We start from the raw sequence: 19,185 nt of genomic DNA on the forward strand, positions 1-19,185 counted from the left end.
AAACCTATCCAGTTGCAGCGAGGGGTGAGACAGGGAGATGTCATATCTCCGAAACTGTTCACCACCGCCCTGGAAGATGTTTTCAAGCTTCTGGACTGGAGCGGATTCGGCATAAATATCAACGGCGAGTATATCACCCACCTTCGTTTCGCGGACGATATCGTAGTCATGGCTGAGACCGTGGAGGACCTAAACACAATGCTCGATGGCCTCAGTAGAGCCTCTCAACAAGTGGGTCTTAAAATGAACATGGACAAGACAAAAATTATGTCAAATGCCCGTGTTGTACCCACTCCTCTGAAGGTTGGAGACACTACACTCGAAGTTGTTGACAATTATGTATACCTGGGACAAACAGTCCAGTTAGGTAGGTCCAACTTCGAGAAAGAGGTTAATCGTCGAATCCAACTCGGCTGGGCAGCGTTCGGGAAGCTTCGCGAAATTCTTACGTCCGAAATACCGCAGTGTCTCAAGTCAAAAGTATTTGACCAGTGTGTGTTGCCAGTGATGGTGTATGGCTCTGAGACGTGGTCGCTTACTATGGGCCTCATAAGAAGGCTCAAGGTCACCCAAAGAGCGATGGAGCGTGCTATGCTCGGAGTTTCCCTGCGTGATCGAATCAGAAATGAGGAGATCCGTAGGAGAACCAGAGTGACTGACATAGCCCGCAGAATCGCTAAAATCAAGTGGCAGTGGGCGGGGCACATAGCTCGAAGAGCTGATGGCCGCTGGGGCAGAAAAGTTCTTGAGTGGCGACCACGAGCTGGAAGACGTAGCGTGGGCAGGCCTCCCACTAGGTGGACCGACGATCTGGTGAAGGTCGCGGGAAGTACCTGGATGCAAGCGGCGCAGGACCGGTCTTTGTGGAAATCCTTGGGGGAGGCCTTTGTCCAGCAGTGGACGTCTTTCGGCTGAAACGACGAAATGCTGCACAAGTTTTTCTCTAAAACCAATAGTTTGACTGGAAAAAAATATTTTCCATTTTCGTTGTATGGAATGAAACATAAAGTGGTCGATTTCGACTAAGCCTTGACAGATCTTGCTTTGAAACTACTTGAGCCTTGTTCTATGGCTTGTTGACTGTAATCCTACGCTATCAGCGCGCATCCAAAGTTGCCCGTTCACAAGTTATGAGGTTCTGAAAAATTAAAAAAAAGTAAGTAAAAGTGACTTTTTTTTGGAATATCTTTAAAGATTTAACAAAAATATAAAGATTTTATACGTTAATAATGTAAATTAACCTTAAATTACTGCTAAAAACACATTTTAATAAACTTAAAAGGAATTAAATCAGCGATTTATTTTTCACAATTTCTGTTTAAAAAAAATACCTGTCGATAGGGTATGTTATTCTGATGAATAAATATTATGAACGTTTTTCTCTAAAACCAATAGTTTGACTGGAAAAAAATATTTTCCATTTTCGTTGTATGGAATGAAACATAAAGTGGTCGATTTCGACTAAGCCTTGATAGATTTTGCTTTGAAACTACTTGAGCCTTGTTCTATGGCTTGTTGACTATAATCCTAGACTAACAGCGCGCGCACAAAGTTGCCCGTTCAGAAGTTATGAGGTTCCGAAAAATGAAAAGTAAAGTAAGTAAAAGGATCTTTTTTTGGGTATAAATCTTTAAAGATTCAACTAAAACATGATACACATACCCAAAAAAAGATCCTTTTACTTACTTTAATTTTCATTTTTTGGAACCTCATAACTTCTGAACGGGCAACTTTGGGCGCGCGCTGTCAGTGCAGGATTATAGCCAACAAGCCATAGAACAAGGCTCAAGTAGTTTCAAAGCAAAATCGGTTAAGGCTTAGTCGAAATCGACCACTTTATGTTTCATTCCATACAACGAAAATGGAAAATATTTTTTTCCAGCCAAACATTGGTTTTAGAGAAAAACGTTCGTAATATTTATTCATCAGAATAACATACCCTATCGATAGGTATTTTTTTTAAACAGAAATTGTAAAAAAAAAATCGCTGATTTAATTCCTTTTAAGTTTATTAAAATGTGTTTTTAGCAGTAATTTAAGGTTAATTTACATTATTAACGTATAAAATCTTTATATTTTTGTTAAATCTTTAAAGATATTCCAAAAAAAAGTCACTTTTACTTACTTTTTTTTAATTTTTCAGAACCTCATAACTTGTGAACGGGCAACTTTGGATGCGCGCTGATAGCGTAGGATTACAGTCAACAAGCCATAGAACAAGGCTCAAGTAGTTTCAAAGCAAGATCTGTCAAGGCTTAGTCGAAATCGACCACTTTATGTTTCATTCCATACAACGAAAATGGAAAATATTTTTTTCCAGTCAAACTATTGGTTTTAGAGAAAAACTTGTGCAGCATTTATTCATCAGAATAACATAACCTATCGATAGGTATTTTTTTCAAATAGAAATTGTGAAAAAAATCGCTATGTCCATAAATCGCAATTTCGCTCCATAGTGTGGTGGTTTGGTGTTCCTGTAACTAACTACTAACTCTGTCAAACTATTGTTTTAAAAAAATCCTATTTAAAAGGGAGTGTGCTTAGACACGCACGATTGAAGCCATTTTAATAAATATTTATATACCTACCTATTACTTCTATAATCTAATCTTTTGAGTCGATATTGTTTTTGAAATAACTGACCGAAATTTATAATTATTTAAGAACAGATATTGTTATTTAAAAGCTTGTTACGCACGATAAATTTATCTTCTTTCAATGATACTTCCCTGGAGTTAATTGCAATCATCCTTGTTGATTTGTGGTGTCCGGCCCCGTATTGTTGATGTCCCCTTGGTAGTAGGTATAATGACATATCACGGTGTTGTTAGAGTAATTTCATACTAGCTGACCGCGGTAATAGATATATGCCGCGACTAGCAATGACAGATGGTGGCTGTTCAACATCTATTTAAAAAAAATCGTGAATATTGGTGATATTTTAATAAATCAGTGATCAAAATTCGATCCAGCCGTTCTACGAGTTATAAATGGCGTGATTAACTGGACTTTGATTTATGCTTTAAAAATAATATTAAAAGATCTTACCCCCTATCTTCAATGCGATCAAATTCTTCAGCTTTTTCTCACTAATGCGAAACAAAGTTCAATGCATACACACAAATCAAAACAAGTGTGACGTCATAACTAAGCACACCTTATATAATATCACCAATTTCTATCATTGTTGGAAAGGTAATTCTAACACGCCAAACGAAAGATATGTCATTATGTCTTAATGCGTCCTGCATGTAGGTAGGTAAAGCCCGGTCTGCGAGCACGTAGAATTTTGTCCAATGACCCCAAGCTACCCACCCTTATCGCTCGCGCGTAATCATATTGCTGTCGCGACTGTGCGACGGGCGCCCGCAGTGAGTGTGCGAGCGCAACAGCAACATAATTACGCGCGAGCGATAAGGATGGGTAGCTTGGGGTCATTGGACAAAATTCTATGTGCTCGCAGACCTGACTATAGTACGCATTGTTGTTATAGTAATTCGTTATAGGGACGTGTAATTAGAAATACACTTAAAAGGGTTATAGAACTATGTGATATTTTAAATTGATTGTTAGAATTTGATGGCTAAGGTTTTTCCAATCGCATACTTATCGAATTTCAGCCAAACTCTTTAAATGTAATATCTAATTACAAGTTACCTTTAAATGTTTTGCAAGAACTGCGAGTGCCATAATGATAATATAATATCTTTTAGTCATCGACCATCTAAAAATTATTCACCCATGAAAGTATTTCATAAGAATCATGAAGTTTGATCTCAATTCAATATACAGGGTAAAGTTGCAAGGTGTTGCTATGGTTTTTATTTTATTTTTTTCAATAACAAAATAAAGAAAATATCTACGAGTATTTTTCTCTACGTAAATCTAATCGATTACTGATTCAGAGTCGCTTCTAAAAATTTGGTAACACTTTGCAATGTCAACCTGTATGGCTAAGCGTCACTCATATAGTATAGGGCAGACCATGTTAAAGTCGGCAATGTAGTACAACAAACGGAAGGAGCGAAATGGAATGATTCAAGATCTCAAGAAAGAAACTGTTCACCGATGCGCATTAGTAAGGCCAAAGATACAAGCAGCAAGAATGGACAGAGGAGGTACAAAACAAACAAGCAGCGAATGCTCGGTAGCCCAATACATGGTCAAAAAAGGTACGCTGTAGGATTCATGTGAAGTACCGTTCATCTGGTATGCGATATTTGATGGTCGATGTACTATAGGATAGACTATGATGACTAACCAACCACAACTATGGAAACTATACCTAGTCCGTTGTTTTAGATCCACCAAGCACAAGAGCAGACAAAAGCAAATACCAAATGAGGACCGAAGCATTATCCTCTATGAACAGAGCCACAAGGGCTGAAAGAATGATGGCCATTGCAACAGCTGAACGAGGTAAGATTAGATAAGCAAAAAGTAGTTGTACACACGCATGCTATACACACACATTACAGCAGTATTAAACGTGCTAGACAAGGAATTCAGAACAAAAGTCATTATCTGGAATGTATATCCAGAAATTTAATTACACGATTACAGTTTGCTCAAAAATCAGCAAAACGAGGAAGAAAAAAGCGACCGTTACCCTAATTTGTTTGAGTGAGCTAATATAAAATTATTCATCAACATTCACTTAAAAATTAATGCTTTAAACTCTAAACCGAATATATTTTTGTTTTGAGCATTCATTTGAGTAACGATAGGAACCCTAAAATACTTTAATTTTGCGTTATAGTAATTTAAAAAGAATTAGGAATTAGACATTGAAGGCTCTTCTTCTTCTTCTTTTATTTTGGCAACGACTTGGTTTTTGAGAACCATGATTTCGCCAATGTCAGACATTGAAGGTTTATATTGTATTTAGAGCGCCCGATGACACTCGATGACGCGCTGAGGGAGTGCGTGCTGACAGCTCAGGCTGTCACCGCCGCCGAGATGAAACGTAAGTGCTGTCTCTTGTCTGTCAACCCATTGACCGACAGCAATAGGTCACAGGGGGACAGCACTAGCCGTCATTAATGATAAACGTATCAATTAAAAAGCATTACATAATGTACAAAAAAAGATGGTATGTTTTCAATTATACATATTTTGTACATTCTTGAAAATTAAATTAATTATTTGTAAAATCAGCCAGTCGACTGTAAAACGTTTAGACAACTCACAAAAAGTACCTGAAGCAAGTGGTGGTGTTGCCCCTCTAATAGAAACATAATATTTGTTTTGAGCAAAGAATACTAATTATAATATTACGAGTTTTGTCATCATCGTAAATCCTCCGAAGTTTTCAAATTCTTGCAAGAATTTTAAAGCATAATACTTCTTTCTGTCAGTTTATGTAATTTAGTTTCTTCGGTCAATGGGTTTAATATGAGATAGCTCAGAGCGCCATAATATAATTAACATTGTGTGTTTCTTAAACAAGCGTACATAAACCGAAGGATCAAAGAGGAGTACCTTAAAGCTACGCGAAAGCGAAGATTTGACCTGATGCTGGGTGAGAACAGGGCCTTATATGCTGCGAAATTAACGCATTAAGGTTCAACCACACCAACGCGTGCATATCACCATCGCCGGCGCGATCAAAGGCCAATGACAGGTCGCGCGACCTATGACAGTTCTCGCGTCCTGTCATTAGCATTTGATCGCGCCGTTATCGCTCAGGCGATGGCGATCTGCATGCGTTGGTATGGTTGAAGCATTATTGTATAGTTGAATGATTTGTATTTGTTTTTCTTTTGTACTCGTAGAAATAAACTTTTTTACGCATTCTTTTTTATTTTCGTTCTTTTTGTGTTTTGTTTTTGTAAGCAATCTGTAATTAATTATACTCGGCGCAAAGACTCGTGGTAGGTGGTGTAATAATAAAACAGTGCATATCGCGTTTTGTCTCGCATTCACACAGAGGCACTGACACGAGTCTTTGCGTCGAGTGTAGTATATTATGAGGTAGGCACATGAATTTCATGCTTGCAAAACATGACATGGCCAAAACAAAACCGGTCTTCAACATGGCATTTAGTATGAAAATGTCATTTTAATCCAGGGTTCATCCTAGGCGTTTCTTGAGTTTCTCTGAGTTTAACCCGGCGCTTCTTGTCAGCACTTGCCATGTTTGTCCCGAAGCGCTGATAGGGCCTTTGCCTTTTTTATATTATTAGTTTTTAATGTTCATAAATGCCAAAATACTGGTCAAACCTAAATGAATATTTTTGGTTTTCTAACTATAGCCTGGTCCGTGTGCACGTAGAATTTTGTCCAATGACCCCAAGCTACCCATCCTTATCGCTCGCGCGTAATTATGTTGCTGTCACGCTCTCACACTCACTGCGGGCGCCCGTCCCACAGTCGCGACAGCAATATAATTACGCGCGAGCGATAAGGATGGGTAGCTTGGGGTCATTGGACAAAATTCTACGTGCTCACGGACCAGACTATAGTTATGACAATGACAAGAATGTATTTTTGAGCCTGGCATAATTTGGCACCATCAGGTTAAGCTTAACCATTGATAGCCTTTTGCTTCTAGATGAAGATTTATTTTTGTAGTTTCGATTTCGCTTTCCAATATTTGTTCAAATCTAAATAGATTATTATATTTGTACACGCTTTCATATTCTCAAGTAGATAAAATAGAATCTTTTATACCACCGCTACTTTTATTTTGTGCTAAGTTTTGCCCAAATTTTTGTTATTTTCTTGGCCTATGCGACCGTCATTTGTTTTTTGATAAGTCTAACACCATCTAACACCTTTTTTTCTTACAGGAACGCAAAAGCGCCAAGTTATACCGCCGAAGCCACACCAGATATCGGACACCAGTTACCCGTCGCGGCGACATGCCACGATGAAACGCGTACCACACAGTATGTTTCGTTTTTTCTTATAATAAAAATCCAGATTATTGTATGCGAAGATTAAATTCTATGCCAATGAGATTCATTGTAGGTCTAATGCAGCATTGAAATATTTACGGCTGTTGTAAAAAAAACATGTCATGAAGGCGAGTAGGTACCACGTTTCTTAACGAAAACATTTTTTTTTCTGAGTCTGAATATGTCCTGAATTATCCACAGACTATTAGAATTACGGGTCGAAACGCCACATTTTCTATGCATACATAAAGCTTTTTATTTTATCAGGATATACATCTTATTTTAAAAGTTATTACGTTATCTTTACAATAAGTAATCGGAAGAAAAAAATTTCTAAAAAATAAATAAAAATTAAAAATGTTTTGACCTCTTTTTGTCTAGTTTCACTTATTTTCATATGTGCACTTCATTGTGACTCACACTGTATGTATATATTTTATGTCCATGTCCACAAACAAATCGTGAGTCGAATCACGAAAAGGCGTAACTAATTTTTTATCAATTTTACAGGAGCGACGTTTAAAGATAATTTGAAGCATGGAAAAATGCATTTCGGGCCCTTTTTACCTGTCAATACTGGCTTCCTGAAAAATAATTCAGTTACGATCTTTTGTGAGGTTATAAAATGCTTGTTTTTTTTAATAACATGGTGTGTTTAACTCGAGTCAATATTGCAATTTTGTTAGATACGCCTTTTCGTGATTCGACCCACGAAATGCGTGTAAGTTGCTCGTGCGATTTGATGCGTTTGTCCTGTACAGAGGTGACGGTGGAGGAGCTACATCGGGCATTAGAGAAGGCCTGCCAGTCGCCGCCGCCTAGCGAGCTCGACAAGCCTGACGCGGAGGCAGGCCCGTCCAAGCTGCGCAGGAAGAACTGCTCAGAGTCACCACCAGGTCAGTAACACGCGGCGAAGCCCACAGCCAAGCATCATTTTTGTATTGAACTTGGCTCTCCTTTTTGTTTACATTTATCTTTTTGGTGGGTCATGTTCTTCTTTACCTTTTGTATTTTTTTGTTGTCACAAGGTACGCCCGAAGTTTTATAAAATCTAGATTTGCCAGTCATGGGAAAAGTCATAAAATACACACGTATGCATCCCCACTTCCCACCAATATTGGCACCATTTAAAAGCCTAGTTCTAAACTTCATTTCATCAAAGGAAAGGTTTTTACCCCAAAAATGTGTCTGTAGAAGAATCCAGAGTCACTTCTTCAAAAAATAAGTAGTTACGCTTGAGCCAACTTTTTTATGGCTATAAAACTGTTAAGTTGGGATTAATCGCTATCCATCTGTTAAAGAGGACACGTGAGATCATTATTTGGTTTTATAACCATAAAAATTGGTCTAATTGATCCCTGAGGTGAGCCCAAAGTGAGGTCTTTTTTTCAAGTCACATTTATTGTATATGTTAATCGTTTAAATCGTTTATTAAGAAATTAATATTGGGCTTTCAAATAACACCAATATTGTTGGGGCACCATGATTGTGTCAGTAGAAACGAATTTTCCTGTAAAACGTAGGTGGGCCGATTTTTGTGATGACCAGTGTATGTCATTAATTTTAGAGAATTCATCCATATTTGAATATTAAAACATGATTCCAGAAATGGGCAACCATTTCCAGCAGGTTTTACTTTTATTTTCTGTTCAATTGTCAATTGCTAAAACCTTATCTACATTAAAACCTGTGTTAAAACTCAGGAAGAAAAGCATATTTATCTTTTTTTAATATTATAAATATTCTAAACACAAAAAGGGGGTTGGGGCTCGTCCGGGACTCGAACCCGGGACCTCTCACACCCAAAGCGAGAATCATGCCGCTAGACCAACGAGCCGGTTGGAATACAGGGTGAATCGAAACATGATATTCAGCCAGACGGGAAGGGTGGTATCGATTTTCCGGTCGCGAGTGAAGTTAGGCGGTGTCCTAAGTCAGAGACGAGAGCGGGAGCGACAAGCGCGATCAAACCAATGGCATTCCTTGCTTGCGGCCTCGTGCCACATTACTTTTCCAAACTACTATTGCCCGTTTTCACCATCTATCCCAAATTTTTAAGTAACCCCTATACACATAACAGGAATTTTGTTTTCAAAGGGATCACTTAAAAATTAGCGATTTATGGTGAAAACGAGCATATGACTACTATAACACATCCTATGTCATTTACCGATTTTTTGTTTGTTAAATGTCTTCGTGATCTTAATTTTCAAACCTCGAAAGTAATAGGAAGAGTAGAGAAGAAGATATCACTGTCTCATAAATAATGCTAGTGACAGACATGTAACAAGGTTTATACACTCATTGTAATTCCGACTACCAAAGTCATATGTGATTTGCAAATATTAAAATTTATGGAACAGCTTTTGCAAAGATGGAACACAAAGGACGACAGTTTTGTTGATTTGTAATATATTGAATTAAAAACAGGTTAGGTAGGTTATATACACCGTGTTACTTTGCATTCTTGCCATATTCACAGAGATAAAAGTAGGTAACAATACCTATTATTTAAGATAAACAAGAGACTCCCATAAAGAAAGTACACTAAGATTTTAGTAAATTTGGTTTTTCAGTACAAATTGGAATAAACCAATTTTGTCTCGCACGTTCTACAGGTGCAAGTGGAATAAACCTAGTGGGCGTGGCCTAGTTCTTAATTTTATGGCTTTGGGTACCAGCCTTTTTATCCAGTCATAATAACTATTTTAAAATACTCTTCAGTTGATTTCAGATTTTCCTTTCTACTTTACGGGCTTAGGACCGTCAAAAATACGTAATAATTAATAGGGCTTCAATTAATTTACAACATTGTACCCTATTTTTACAAATTAATAAATTAAGTATGAAATGAAATCACCTTTTTCACAATTAATTATTTATTTATAAGTTTCTACTTACAAAGTTTACGTACTGCGAAGCAAGTGTTCAAAGTGTCCTCCGTTCTGATGAAGGCACAGTCTAGCACGGCGAAGCGTAGGTTTTTCGCTTTAGTTTTCGCAACACATAAACGTTTTGTATCACAGTTTCACTAAAACAATCCTTTCATGTAACGCGTTTACACTGTTTATCTCTTCTGCGCATACCAGTCGTTTCAAGTCACTCCAAAAATCCATTGGTGTCAGGTCCGAGGATCGTGGTGGCCAAGCTACTGGACCCCTCGTCCAATCCACTGTTCACCAAACGTATTATTCGCGCACTTGCCGTCCTTATTGTGGGGGAGCACCATCCTGCTGGTAGTAGAGCATTTGGTGTAACGCTAAGGGTACGTCATCAAGCATTTCGTCTAAGACGTCTTGCAGACACTCCAAGCACCATTTTGATTAAATTATTCGTTGTTTGAATACACTTCAGTCATTTTTGTATTATTTATAACGTGATTTGTGTTTGATGGATTTCTCAGTTTTTTACAAGTGTCAAAAAGACATTTTAAAGACAATAGATTGCAATAGATATTTAAAAATACAATAAAAAGTAAAAAAGTCTCCATCGCCATCGCCAACATTAGTGATGTGCATGCGTTACGATAATTAGTGGTGTGTTTAACAGATTGTCGATAAAATAAAATACTCAGGATTAAAAAAAAATTTTTTCGGCCATTATATTTTTACAGATTTGTGTTCAGTATCAGTAATATAGTAACCTCTGTAAATATGGCAAGAATGCAAAGTAACACCCTGTATAAGATTTTTTAGTATTGTAAATAATTCAAAACTTAAAAATTTCTTGGGCTCGTCCGGGATTTGAACCCGGGACCTCTCACACCCAAAGCGAGAATCATACCACTAGACCAACGAGCCGGTTGGAATACAGGACGAATCGTAGCGTAATATTCAGCCAGACGGCGCAATATCCAGCCAGACGGGAGGGGTGGTATCGATTTTCCGGGCATTTGTGTAGCTGCCTACTACGCTTTGTGGGGATTTTTAACAGACAGATATAAGGGGAGAATACACTGCTGTATTAATATCTTAACATGCCGATCACAGACATGACATGTCGAGAGGTATGTGTACATGTTTGTAGAAATGTTTTTGGAAAGTTTTACTCTTTCCAATTTCGACTTATGCTAGACTTTGACAAATAGTTTTGATACAGCTATTGCGAAGATAGGACACATAAAAAACGACAATTTAACGACTTTTTCGTCTTTCCAAACATCTTGACTTGACACATGTCTATGGCATAATTCACATACTATGCTTTTAATTAAAAACGTCAATAAGTTATCATTTTTCTCTGATCAGATAATGTATTGTTGATTTACATAAATAATCATTAATCGGTGATACTATTTAAATGATTGAATACTTTTTTTCCAGATCCAGAAAGTACTTATAACCGCAAGCCAGAGATTGAGTCTGAACCGAGGAGATTCCGATTAGAACCAACGAGACCGTCTGCGATAGCTCGGGATAAATCCGTTTCTCTTGGAGGTGAGATTGTTACTTATAATAGATATAGATAATAATATAATCTGTCTGGATGTTTGTTACTCTTTCACGCAAAAACTACTGAACGGAATTTTATAACTTCACAGTATATATTATTGTTTACTAGCTGACTCGGCGAACTCTGTTCCGCCTTAAAGGCAATCTTTAGTTATTTGCTCACCGTTTAGACCTACCCTGGACTACGACAAACATTTTAACACCAAAATCAGCTCAATCGGCCCAGCCTTTCTCGAGTTTTAATCAGACTAACGAACATCAATTCATTTTTATTTATATAGATAGATAGATAACCTAGAATGTAATTTATGACGATTTATGACAAACTAAATTTCACGCGGGTGAAGCCGCGGGAAAAAGCTAGTATACTATATTTAGGTATAAGTTACTTTATTGTACACCAAAACAAACTCATATAAAAAAAAAACTCTAAATCGAAACGACACAATTTTAGCTGGATGTTATCACAAATTAATTATTATTATTCTTAATAAGTACCTATTTATTATTCTGCACTTTATACCAATATTTCATAACCTTGTCCAACGTGGATGTGGTGGTATTCAACTAAGATGTATTTAACAACAAAAGTTAAGTGTCGTGGATCCAAAACCAATATGGATTGTTACCGTTTACCCACAGAAATGATCAAAGGCAAACGGAACTATGAAAAGTACCCGGTTCCGTTGGACACTCCGCCGCAGTTCTCAGACCCCGAACCCGGGCCGTCCAAAGTCCGCAAGAAGAAACCCTACACGACACCTGATGGTAAATTAAAGACTATTTATTTATTGATAAAGGTACTCCAACAACTTTCTTTCTTTTTTCAGCCAAATGACTTCCACTGCTGGACAAAGGCCTCCCCCAAGGTTTTCCACAATGAACGGTCCTGCGCTGCCCGCATCCAGGCTCTTCCCGCGACCTTTACCAGATCGTCGGTCCACCTAGTAGGAGGCCTGCCCACGCTACGTCTTCCAGCCCGTGGTCGCCACTCGAGAACTTTCCTGCCCCAACGGCCATCGTCTCTACGAGCTATGTGCCCCGCCCACTGCCACTTGATTTTAGCAATTCTGCGAGCTATGTCGGTTACTTTGGTTCTCCTGCGGATCTCCTCATTTCTGATTCGATCACGCAGGGAAACTCCGAGCATAGCCCGCTCCATCGCCCTTTGGGTGACCTTGAGCCTTATTATGAGGCCCATAGTAAGCGACACACCAACAACAATACACATTTAAGACATTCACAGTATAAAACACATATTGGGGTTTCGGTTTATTTATGTTCGAAATTTAATTCAGCTATTGTAGAATTTCGAGAAAGAGGTCAATCGTCGAATCCAACTTGGCTGGGCAGCGATCGGGAAACAACATCTTTTAGAGTGTGTGACGTCCACCCACAAGGTGGACCGACGACCTCATAAAAGTAAAGGTAGCAGGGCGCTAGATGCAGGCCGCCAAACGGGCGATGCGGAAATCATTGGGGGAGGCTTATGTTCAACAGTGGACGTCCTTTGCCTGAAATGATGATGATTGTATAATTACAGTATTAAAGAATCACCTCACAGATAGAGGTGTAGATACGTCTAAGGCCCAGAACAGACTGTGTAACGCAACTGCAACGAAACTGCAACTGCTAGTTACTTTTGAGTTGCATCTAAGTTTCTGCCATAGCGTCCGTTGAGAGACCACACATGACGCGACCAGTTTGAAACTTTCAGTTTCAGTTTCATTCATAAGAATCATCAGAAAGTTGCAGTTTCGTTGCAGTTGCGTTTCACCGTCTGTTCTGGGCCTAATAAGTATAAAAAACTAAGCTAGGACAGTACTCCTGTCACTAGTGTTAACTAAAGTATTTTACGTGTTCAGATATAGCATTGTTTTCCATGTCTGGTAATACGATTTGTTTTTTCTGATCTAGGTCCTGAGGAACCAATTCGGATTTCGCCGGACCGAGATTCGCCCACACCCCTTGTGCCTCCACTTCGCCGCAAGAGAACGTTATTAGGTAAACGGAATTGAAACAATAATTATAAACTATCTCTCAAATTATCTCAGTTCAATTATCGGATAGTTTATTCCTGTCATTCACTTGTTTCCAGAAGTTATCTCTTGAACAGCTCTTTTAGAAGCCTCAACGTAACGTTTGAAGTGTAACTGATGTGACAGTTTTTTCAACTTTCAAAAGCATATGTGCAGTTACTTATCAATCATATCAATCTTTATTTTACTTCCAAATTAAAAGTAGTGTTCTATGGTTTATATTAACACACAACTTTGCGTGTAGGTATGATGCGTATGCGTAAACGTATGAACACGCCGGAGCCACTACGCGACGGCCCTTTCCGCAAATCGCCTCCCAAAGAACGCAGTCTGCTAGGTAAGTCTAATGTGCCTATGCAGCTTTATTATAAAGGTTATGTAAAATAAAAAGATTTGATGAATGATACCTATTTATTAAGTTTGACCTGTCCTTATATCTCAGCCTTCAATTCCTCAGATATAAAATCTCACGACCGGCCACGCGAGCCCACTCAGCGTCAGTTGGATTCAGCGCCCCCGTCAAAATCAGTCGAGCACAAAGCAGAAACGCCCACAAAACCGACTATGTCACGTCTTGAACCGACTATCGAACCAAAGAGCAAACCAGCTGATATCGAAATCCCTGCTGACCGGATAGCGCGGTGCGCCACTTCCCGCAGACCCATCGTCGAAGGCTGGCTGAAGAACGTCTTGTACCAACAGGAAGACGAAAAGAGCCCACACTTCAAAGTCCCTCGCATTCCTGTTGCTAGAAAAAGCTTAGAGCGACGCCCTCTCAAACTCTCAGGGAACGAGAGGGAGTACAACCAAACCTCTGCTGAACCTCACCTTCCTGCCCCCATAGAAATCGAAGATGATCCGATAGAACAGCCTCCGAAACCTGCAAAATTTTTCACAGGACGACCGAGAATCCATGAATTTCCATGCAGGGAAAACCTACCAGAACCTATTATTCAGCCCAAAAACGCCTGCCTATCCAAACACTACACGACAGTACGTTCCATAGTACACGCAACTGATGGTGAATTGAATGATCGATGCCAACACTGCGTCTATTGCAATAGAGTCGACAAAATACGGAAACTGTCCAACCTGGTGCAAAACCAACGCAAGCCTGCTACAGTTCCGAACGAAGTGTACGACTTCGACGCTGATAAAGAGGACTCTCACGAAAACACTAGACTTTACAATTTCAGGCAGAATCGAAAGGCCAAAATTCTTGAACCGTCAAAAGACGGGCCGAAAGACCCCGTCTATTTAGACGTGCTCCCACCAACGAATCCTCATATAATTGAAATAACGTCTGTGCAAATGCCAAACCAAAGCAAACCTATGCTTCGAGCAAGGCTAATCCGTAAAACGGACGCTAATTTGGAGAATGAATTCTCCCTTATCGAGCACGAGAATCTTTTAGATCAGTTGTTGGAAATAAAAATCGCAAACTCTGATCAGACAGCTAAGAAAAACGTTACAGCTCCAGTTGAACAGACGGAAGAAGTGGCAGGGCCGTCGAATGCCGACGCTGTTCAAAGTGATGCGACAGACAACACAGAAGACATGGAATTGAATTACGAGACTGATGATTCAACGGAATTCCTGGCGAGGTTGCAGACGAGACTAAATACTCGAAAGAGGGCTGAGCAGTCGAATGTTCGGACAAAGTTTGGTGAGAAGTCTGGTGAGAGGTCGGTTGAAAAGTCTGGTGGGAAGTCGACTGAAAAGACCACTGAGAAGGTGACTGAAAAGCTCGCTGAAAAGTTGATTGAAAAGCTCGCTGAAAAGTTGATTGAAAAGGCAGGAGAGAAGTCTACAGAAAAGCACATCGAAAAGCCGGCCGAAAAGTCGGCTGAGAAGTCTTCAGACAAGTCGAGTGTGGCAAAGAAATTGCCACGCGCGGAGGCTAAGAAGCCTGAACCTGTGAAAAAGACCAAGACTGGACTGCGAAAGGGCCACGAAGAAACTATGCGCGTCGAGCTGCCCAAGAGCTACATCATGGATCACTTGAACCGCTGCTTCAGGGAAGCGCCGATATTTTACCCGACCGAAGACGAGTTCTTGGTAAGTATCTCTATAATTATATTCTTAATATCTGTCCGTCATTTGAGAATAATCATTCTTTTTTGGGAGAATTTACAACATATTTGTATTCCACCAGGACCCATTAGCGTACTTCGAGAAGATATACCCAGTGGCATCCCAATTCGGCCTCTGCAAGGTGGTGGCGCCCGCTGGCTTCAGGCCGAAGTGTACCATCACCGATGACATCAGATTCAACGTCGCCAACCAGTACATATCGAGGCTGTACTGCCGATGGGGGGCAGCGTCCAGGGAGATGTGCGCTATCAAGGCGTACCTGGCTGAACAGAAGGTCTTCTTCACGAGACCGCCTCTGGTAAGTGACTTATACCTTCACCGATGACATCAGATTCAACGTCGCCAACCAGTACATATCGAGGCTGTACTGCCGATGGGGGGCAGCGTCCAGGGAAATGTGCGCTATCAAGGCGTACCTGGCTGAACAGAAGGTCTTCTTCACGAGACCGCCTCTGGTAAGTGACTTATACTTTATGGCTCAGGGACGAGTTTCATTCATTTGATATATTGCCAGTGTTTCTGGAATAAAGTTGGGCACGTAAGGGCATGGTTATAGGAAAGCACCTCCCTTTTGGTCAGGATATAGGGTGAAGTCATGGTCTTATCCTGCACCTTTAAATTTTCCGAAGGTTATGAACTCAAAACTGGAAACCAAATCTTTGTGTATCGCGTGTTCAAGTGTCTTTTCGCGTTTGTAAAGTTTTTTTGCTGCCTAAGATAACAGCACAGTGTTTTCGTAGTTCTAGTTTAAAGAAAGTGTACGATAACTGATTATCATTGCCCTCAGATCGAAGGCATTGAGTTGAATTTGCCCAAGCTATACCGCACTGTGCAACGGCACGGCGGACTCAAAAAAGTGATTGAAAAGAAACGCTGGGGCCGCGTGGCAGAAGACATGCGCTTCCCGCGCGGACCGCGGTCCGCTAAACGCATCGACCAGCTCTACGTGAAACATCTATTGCCCTATGACACCTTGTCCAGTGGTAAGTCGACTTTTAAGCCTGTATACAGGGTGTTAGGTAATTGGGTATATGAGCCGACACTAGCCCATGTTAACTTAAGCATATAAATGGTATGGTGAAGTCAGAAATTTGATATCAGCATTTTAATTTTTAAAATTTTCATACAAAAACATATTTATAAAATCAGATTTGTATGAAAATTAAAATAATTAGAATGATGATATCAATTTTCTGACTTCACCATACCATTTATATGCATAATTATGTTAACATGGGCTAGTATCGGCTCATATACCCATTTACCTAACAACCTGTATAGTCTGGTCGCCGAGCACGTAGAATTTTGTCCAATGACCCCAATACAGCAATATAATTACGCGCGAGCGATAAGGATAGGTAGCTTATTCTACGTGCTCGGCGACCAGACTTTAGTTTACACTTGTCTTGAATTGATTAGATTTTCACACTAAAAATGTTGTTCTATTAGAGAAGTTTCATGTTGTTCTTTTTATATTGGATTGGAGTTATTTAGTAGCGGTTTTGGCTACCCAATCACTACTGTCATTCCATTCCATTCCTTGGTCTTTCGTAAATAAATAATATAAATTAATAAATAACAGTCATTTCGGCTTTAGTCATCTAGGTAGTTTTGACAGGGCCAGTTATCGGGTGGATATTTTAACGTCTTCTTTCCCTCTAGCCGAACGCCGGGAGCTAATGGATACAGTTGAGAATTCCTGGAACCGTAACTATAAAAAGATGCTTAACCGGGCATCGAACCCGCTGCACCGGCAGAAGCGCCTCATGGGCGAGTCTGAGTCCTCGGACGAAATGGAGGATGAAGACGCCAACTTGGCGTACGCTCTAGCGGAGGCAGAAGATTGCGTCGTCACTGGACGCTGCATGAAGCTTTCGGTCTTCAAGAAGGTAAGTTAAAGTTGACTCCATAAGATGTAATTTAATGGCTGAGGCGGCAGGTTGGGTGGATGCCGTTAAAATATTACTGGAAGTTCTGTCTGCTCGCACGACGTGTATACAACGTGTTAATGAAAAAGCGCAAAACCTGAAATTTGTTTGTTCGGAATCGAGAGTAGAATCGATTCCACTAGTTAAAAATTAGGGTTAAATTTTAACCAAAAAATATTTTAATTACGCCGTGTTACCAGTAGTGACGTCATTTGGCTGAAACAAACAAACGAACGAACGAACTTAACTCTATTATCAGAGGTGAATGAACTATCTACGTTAACTACTAACCTACTCATAGGCGTGCATGCCTTGCAATCAGCGTGTGAAAGGTCAATACGTATCCAGAAATGCGTAAAAAAGAGATAACAAGTGCACGAAAACAAAAAGAGTGAATATCTTCGTAAAAAATCCGCGAAAATTAATTTTAATAATTTACATAATTCTTTTATAATAAAAATAAGTTGGGGTGTCTGAGGTTTTGCGCTTTTTCATTAACACGTTGTAATACGCCACTGTATTCGTCAAGAGACCTTTTCAGCTCTAACAAAGGAAGTTTCTTCAAGCAAGTAATTGCTCAACTCATTGCCATAACAAGCCGTTAACTCCCCCAGGTGGCATCGAATGTGCTTTGCACGTTATTCCCCAATTCGGAGCTGCCGAGTCCCGCAGAGGTGGAAGCCGAATACTGGGCCCTAGTCGCAGGTGCCACGGAGCATGTGTGCGTCAACGCGGCTTCAATCGACACCGGCGAGGAAGGGTACGGCTTCCCGCGCGCCAAGCACGACCCGCTCTCCAGACATCCTTGGAACCTGAAGGTAGGAGACTGTTTACTTTCCCTTAGCTTCTGGAGACATCTGTACGACTCTTAATGGACAAAGGATTCTCGCGGGAAAAGCACGACCAGTACCTCTAGCACGAACAACTTTCGTCTTCGAATCGTTTGGGTATTCGATAAAATTGGATACTCAGCCTGCGAATTCAACGATAACGTGACAATATTGATTGTCAAAATTAGTTTCGTGCTACCATTTCTCATACTGAGCTCACTTTACGTCACTTTCAGAGGGGCTCTGTTTAAGTTTTCATACTAAATCTTTTGATGGCGATTCGAATAATAATATAATTCGTTTTTCGTGCTAGAGGCACAGGGGGCGTAGTGAGAGTTTACGTCAAACGCATTCGATGTCGATTGCGTAAAAAAGTGACATTAAATGTATGACGGATTGTACAGCGCCCCTAACGGAAACTTTCAAGAACTAAAATCTTCATATATTTTTTAACGCGCTCACTAGTGACGACGTTTGATGTAAACTCACACTAAGGCCCAGAACAGACAGTGAAACACAACTGCAACGAAACTGCAACTGCTAGTTACTTTTGAGTTGCATCTAAGTTTCTGCCATAGCGCCCGCGCGTGACTATGACGCGACCAGTTTGAAAGTTTCAAACTGGTCACGTCATGTGTGGTCTCTCAACGGTTTCGTTCCAGTTGCGTTTCACCGTCTGTTCTGGGCCTAAGCCCTCAGTTCTCAAGGCACCCCTGAGACATGAAGATGAGAGAATATGTACTTCTTCAAGCCTTTGGAGATTTCTGCAAGACTCCGTGCTAAAAGACCAGTAACTAGGCATCCGTGGAATCTTGAGGACTATTAATATATCTGTGAGAGAATAAATCTGTAGAATCAACCTGAGCAGACTTTCGCATGACTCTTAGATAATTGGTGAGATGCTCAGATGCTCTGCAGAAGACCCACCACCTTGAGCAGTCATG

At 40.0% G+C, this 19,185-nt stretch overlaps 1 protein-coding gene and 2 non-coding genes across 3 annotated transcripts in view; 1 reads left to right on the forward strand and 2 right to left on the reverse strand.

Annotated features, from left to right (window-relative positions):
• LOC135086977 (uncharacterized) overlaps nucleotides 1-19,185 on the forward strand; it is a 47,777-nt gene that overhangs the window by 17,119 nt on the left and 11,473 nt on the right. Inside the window, exons 10-21 of the mRNA XM_063981831.1 lie at nucleotides 4,303-4,419; nucleotides 6,792-6,890; nucleotides 7,661-7,795; nucleotides 11,222-11,335; nucleotides 11,993-12,118; nucleotides 13,268-13,354; nucleotides 13,634-13,726; nucleotides 13,847-15,447; nucleotides 15,545-15,781; nucleotides 16,271-16,466; nucleotides 17,146-17,372; nucleotides 18,026-18,229. Coding sequence (XP_063837901.1) covers nucleotides 4,303-4,419; nucleotides 6,792-6,890; nucleotides 7,661-7,795; nucleotides 11,222-11,335; nucleotides 11,993-12,118; nucleotides 13,268-13,354; nucleotides 13,634-13,726; nucleotides 13,847-15,447; nucleotides 15,545-15,781; nucleotides 16,271-16,466; nucleotides 17,146-17,372; nucleotides 18,026-18,229 — 3,236 coding nt within the window. The remainder of the gene's footprint in view (nucleotides 1-4,302; nucleotides 4,420-6,791; nucleotides 6,891-7,660; nucleotides 7,796-11,221; nucleotides 11,336-11,992; nucleotides 12,119-13,267; nucleotides 13,355-13,633; nucleotides 13,727-13,846; nucleotides 15,448-15,544; nucleotides 15,782-16,270; nucleotides 16,467-17,145; nucleotides 17,373-18,025; nucleotides 18,230-19,185) is intronic.
• Nucleotides 8,665-8,736, reverse strand: Trnap-ugg (transfer RNA proline (anticodon UGG)). The gene has a single exon. It is a non-coding gene; the product is annotated as a tRNA-Pro (tRNA).
• Nucleotides 10,628-10,699, reverse strand: Trnap-ugg (transfer RNA proline (anticodon UGG)). Its single transcript has one exon. It is a non-coding gene; the product is annotated as a tRNA-Pro (tRNA).

The sequence above is a fragment of the Ostrinia nubilalis genome, chromosome Z (assembly GCF_963855985.1).
Source record: "Ostrinia nubilalis chromosome Z, ilOstNubi1.1, whole genome shotgun sequence".
In the NCBI taxonomy this organism is placed as follows: Eukaryota; Metazoa; Arthropoda; class Insecta; order Lepidoptera; family Crambidae; genus Ostrinia; species Ostrinia nubilalis.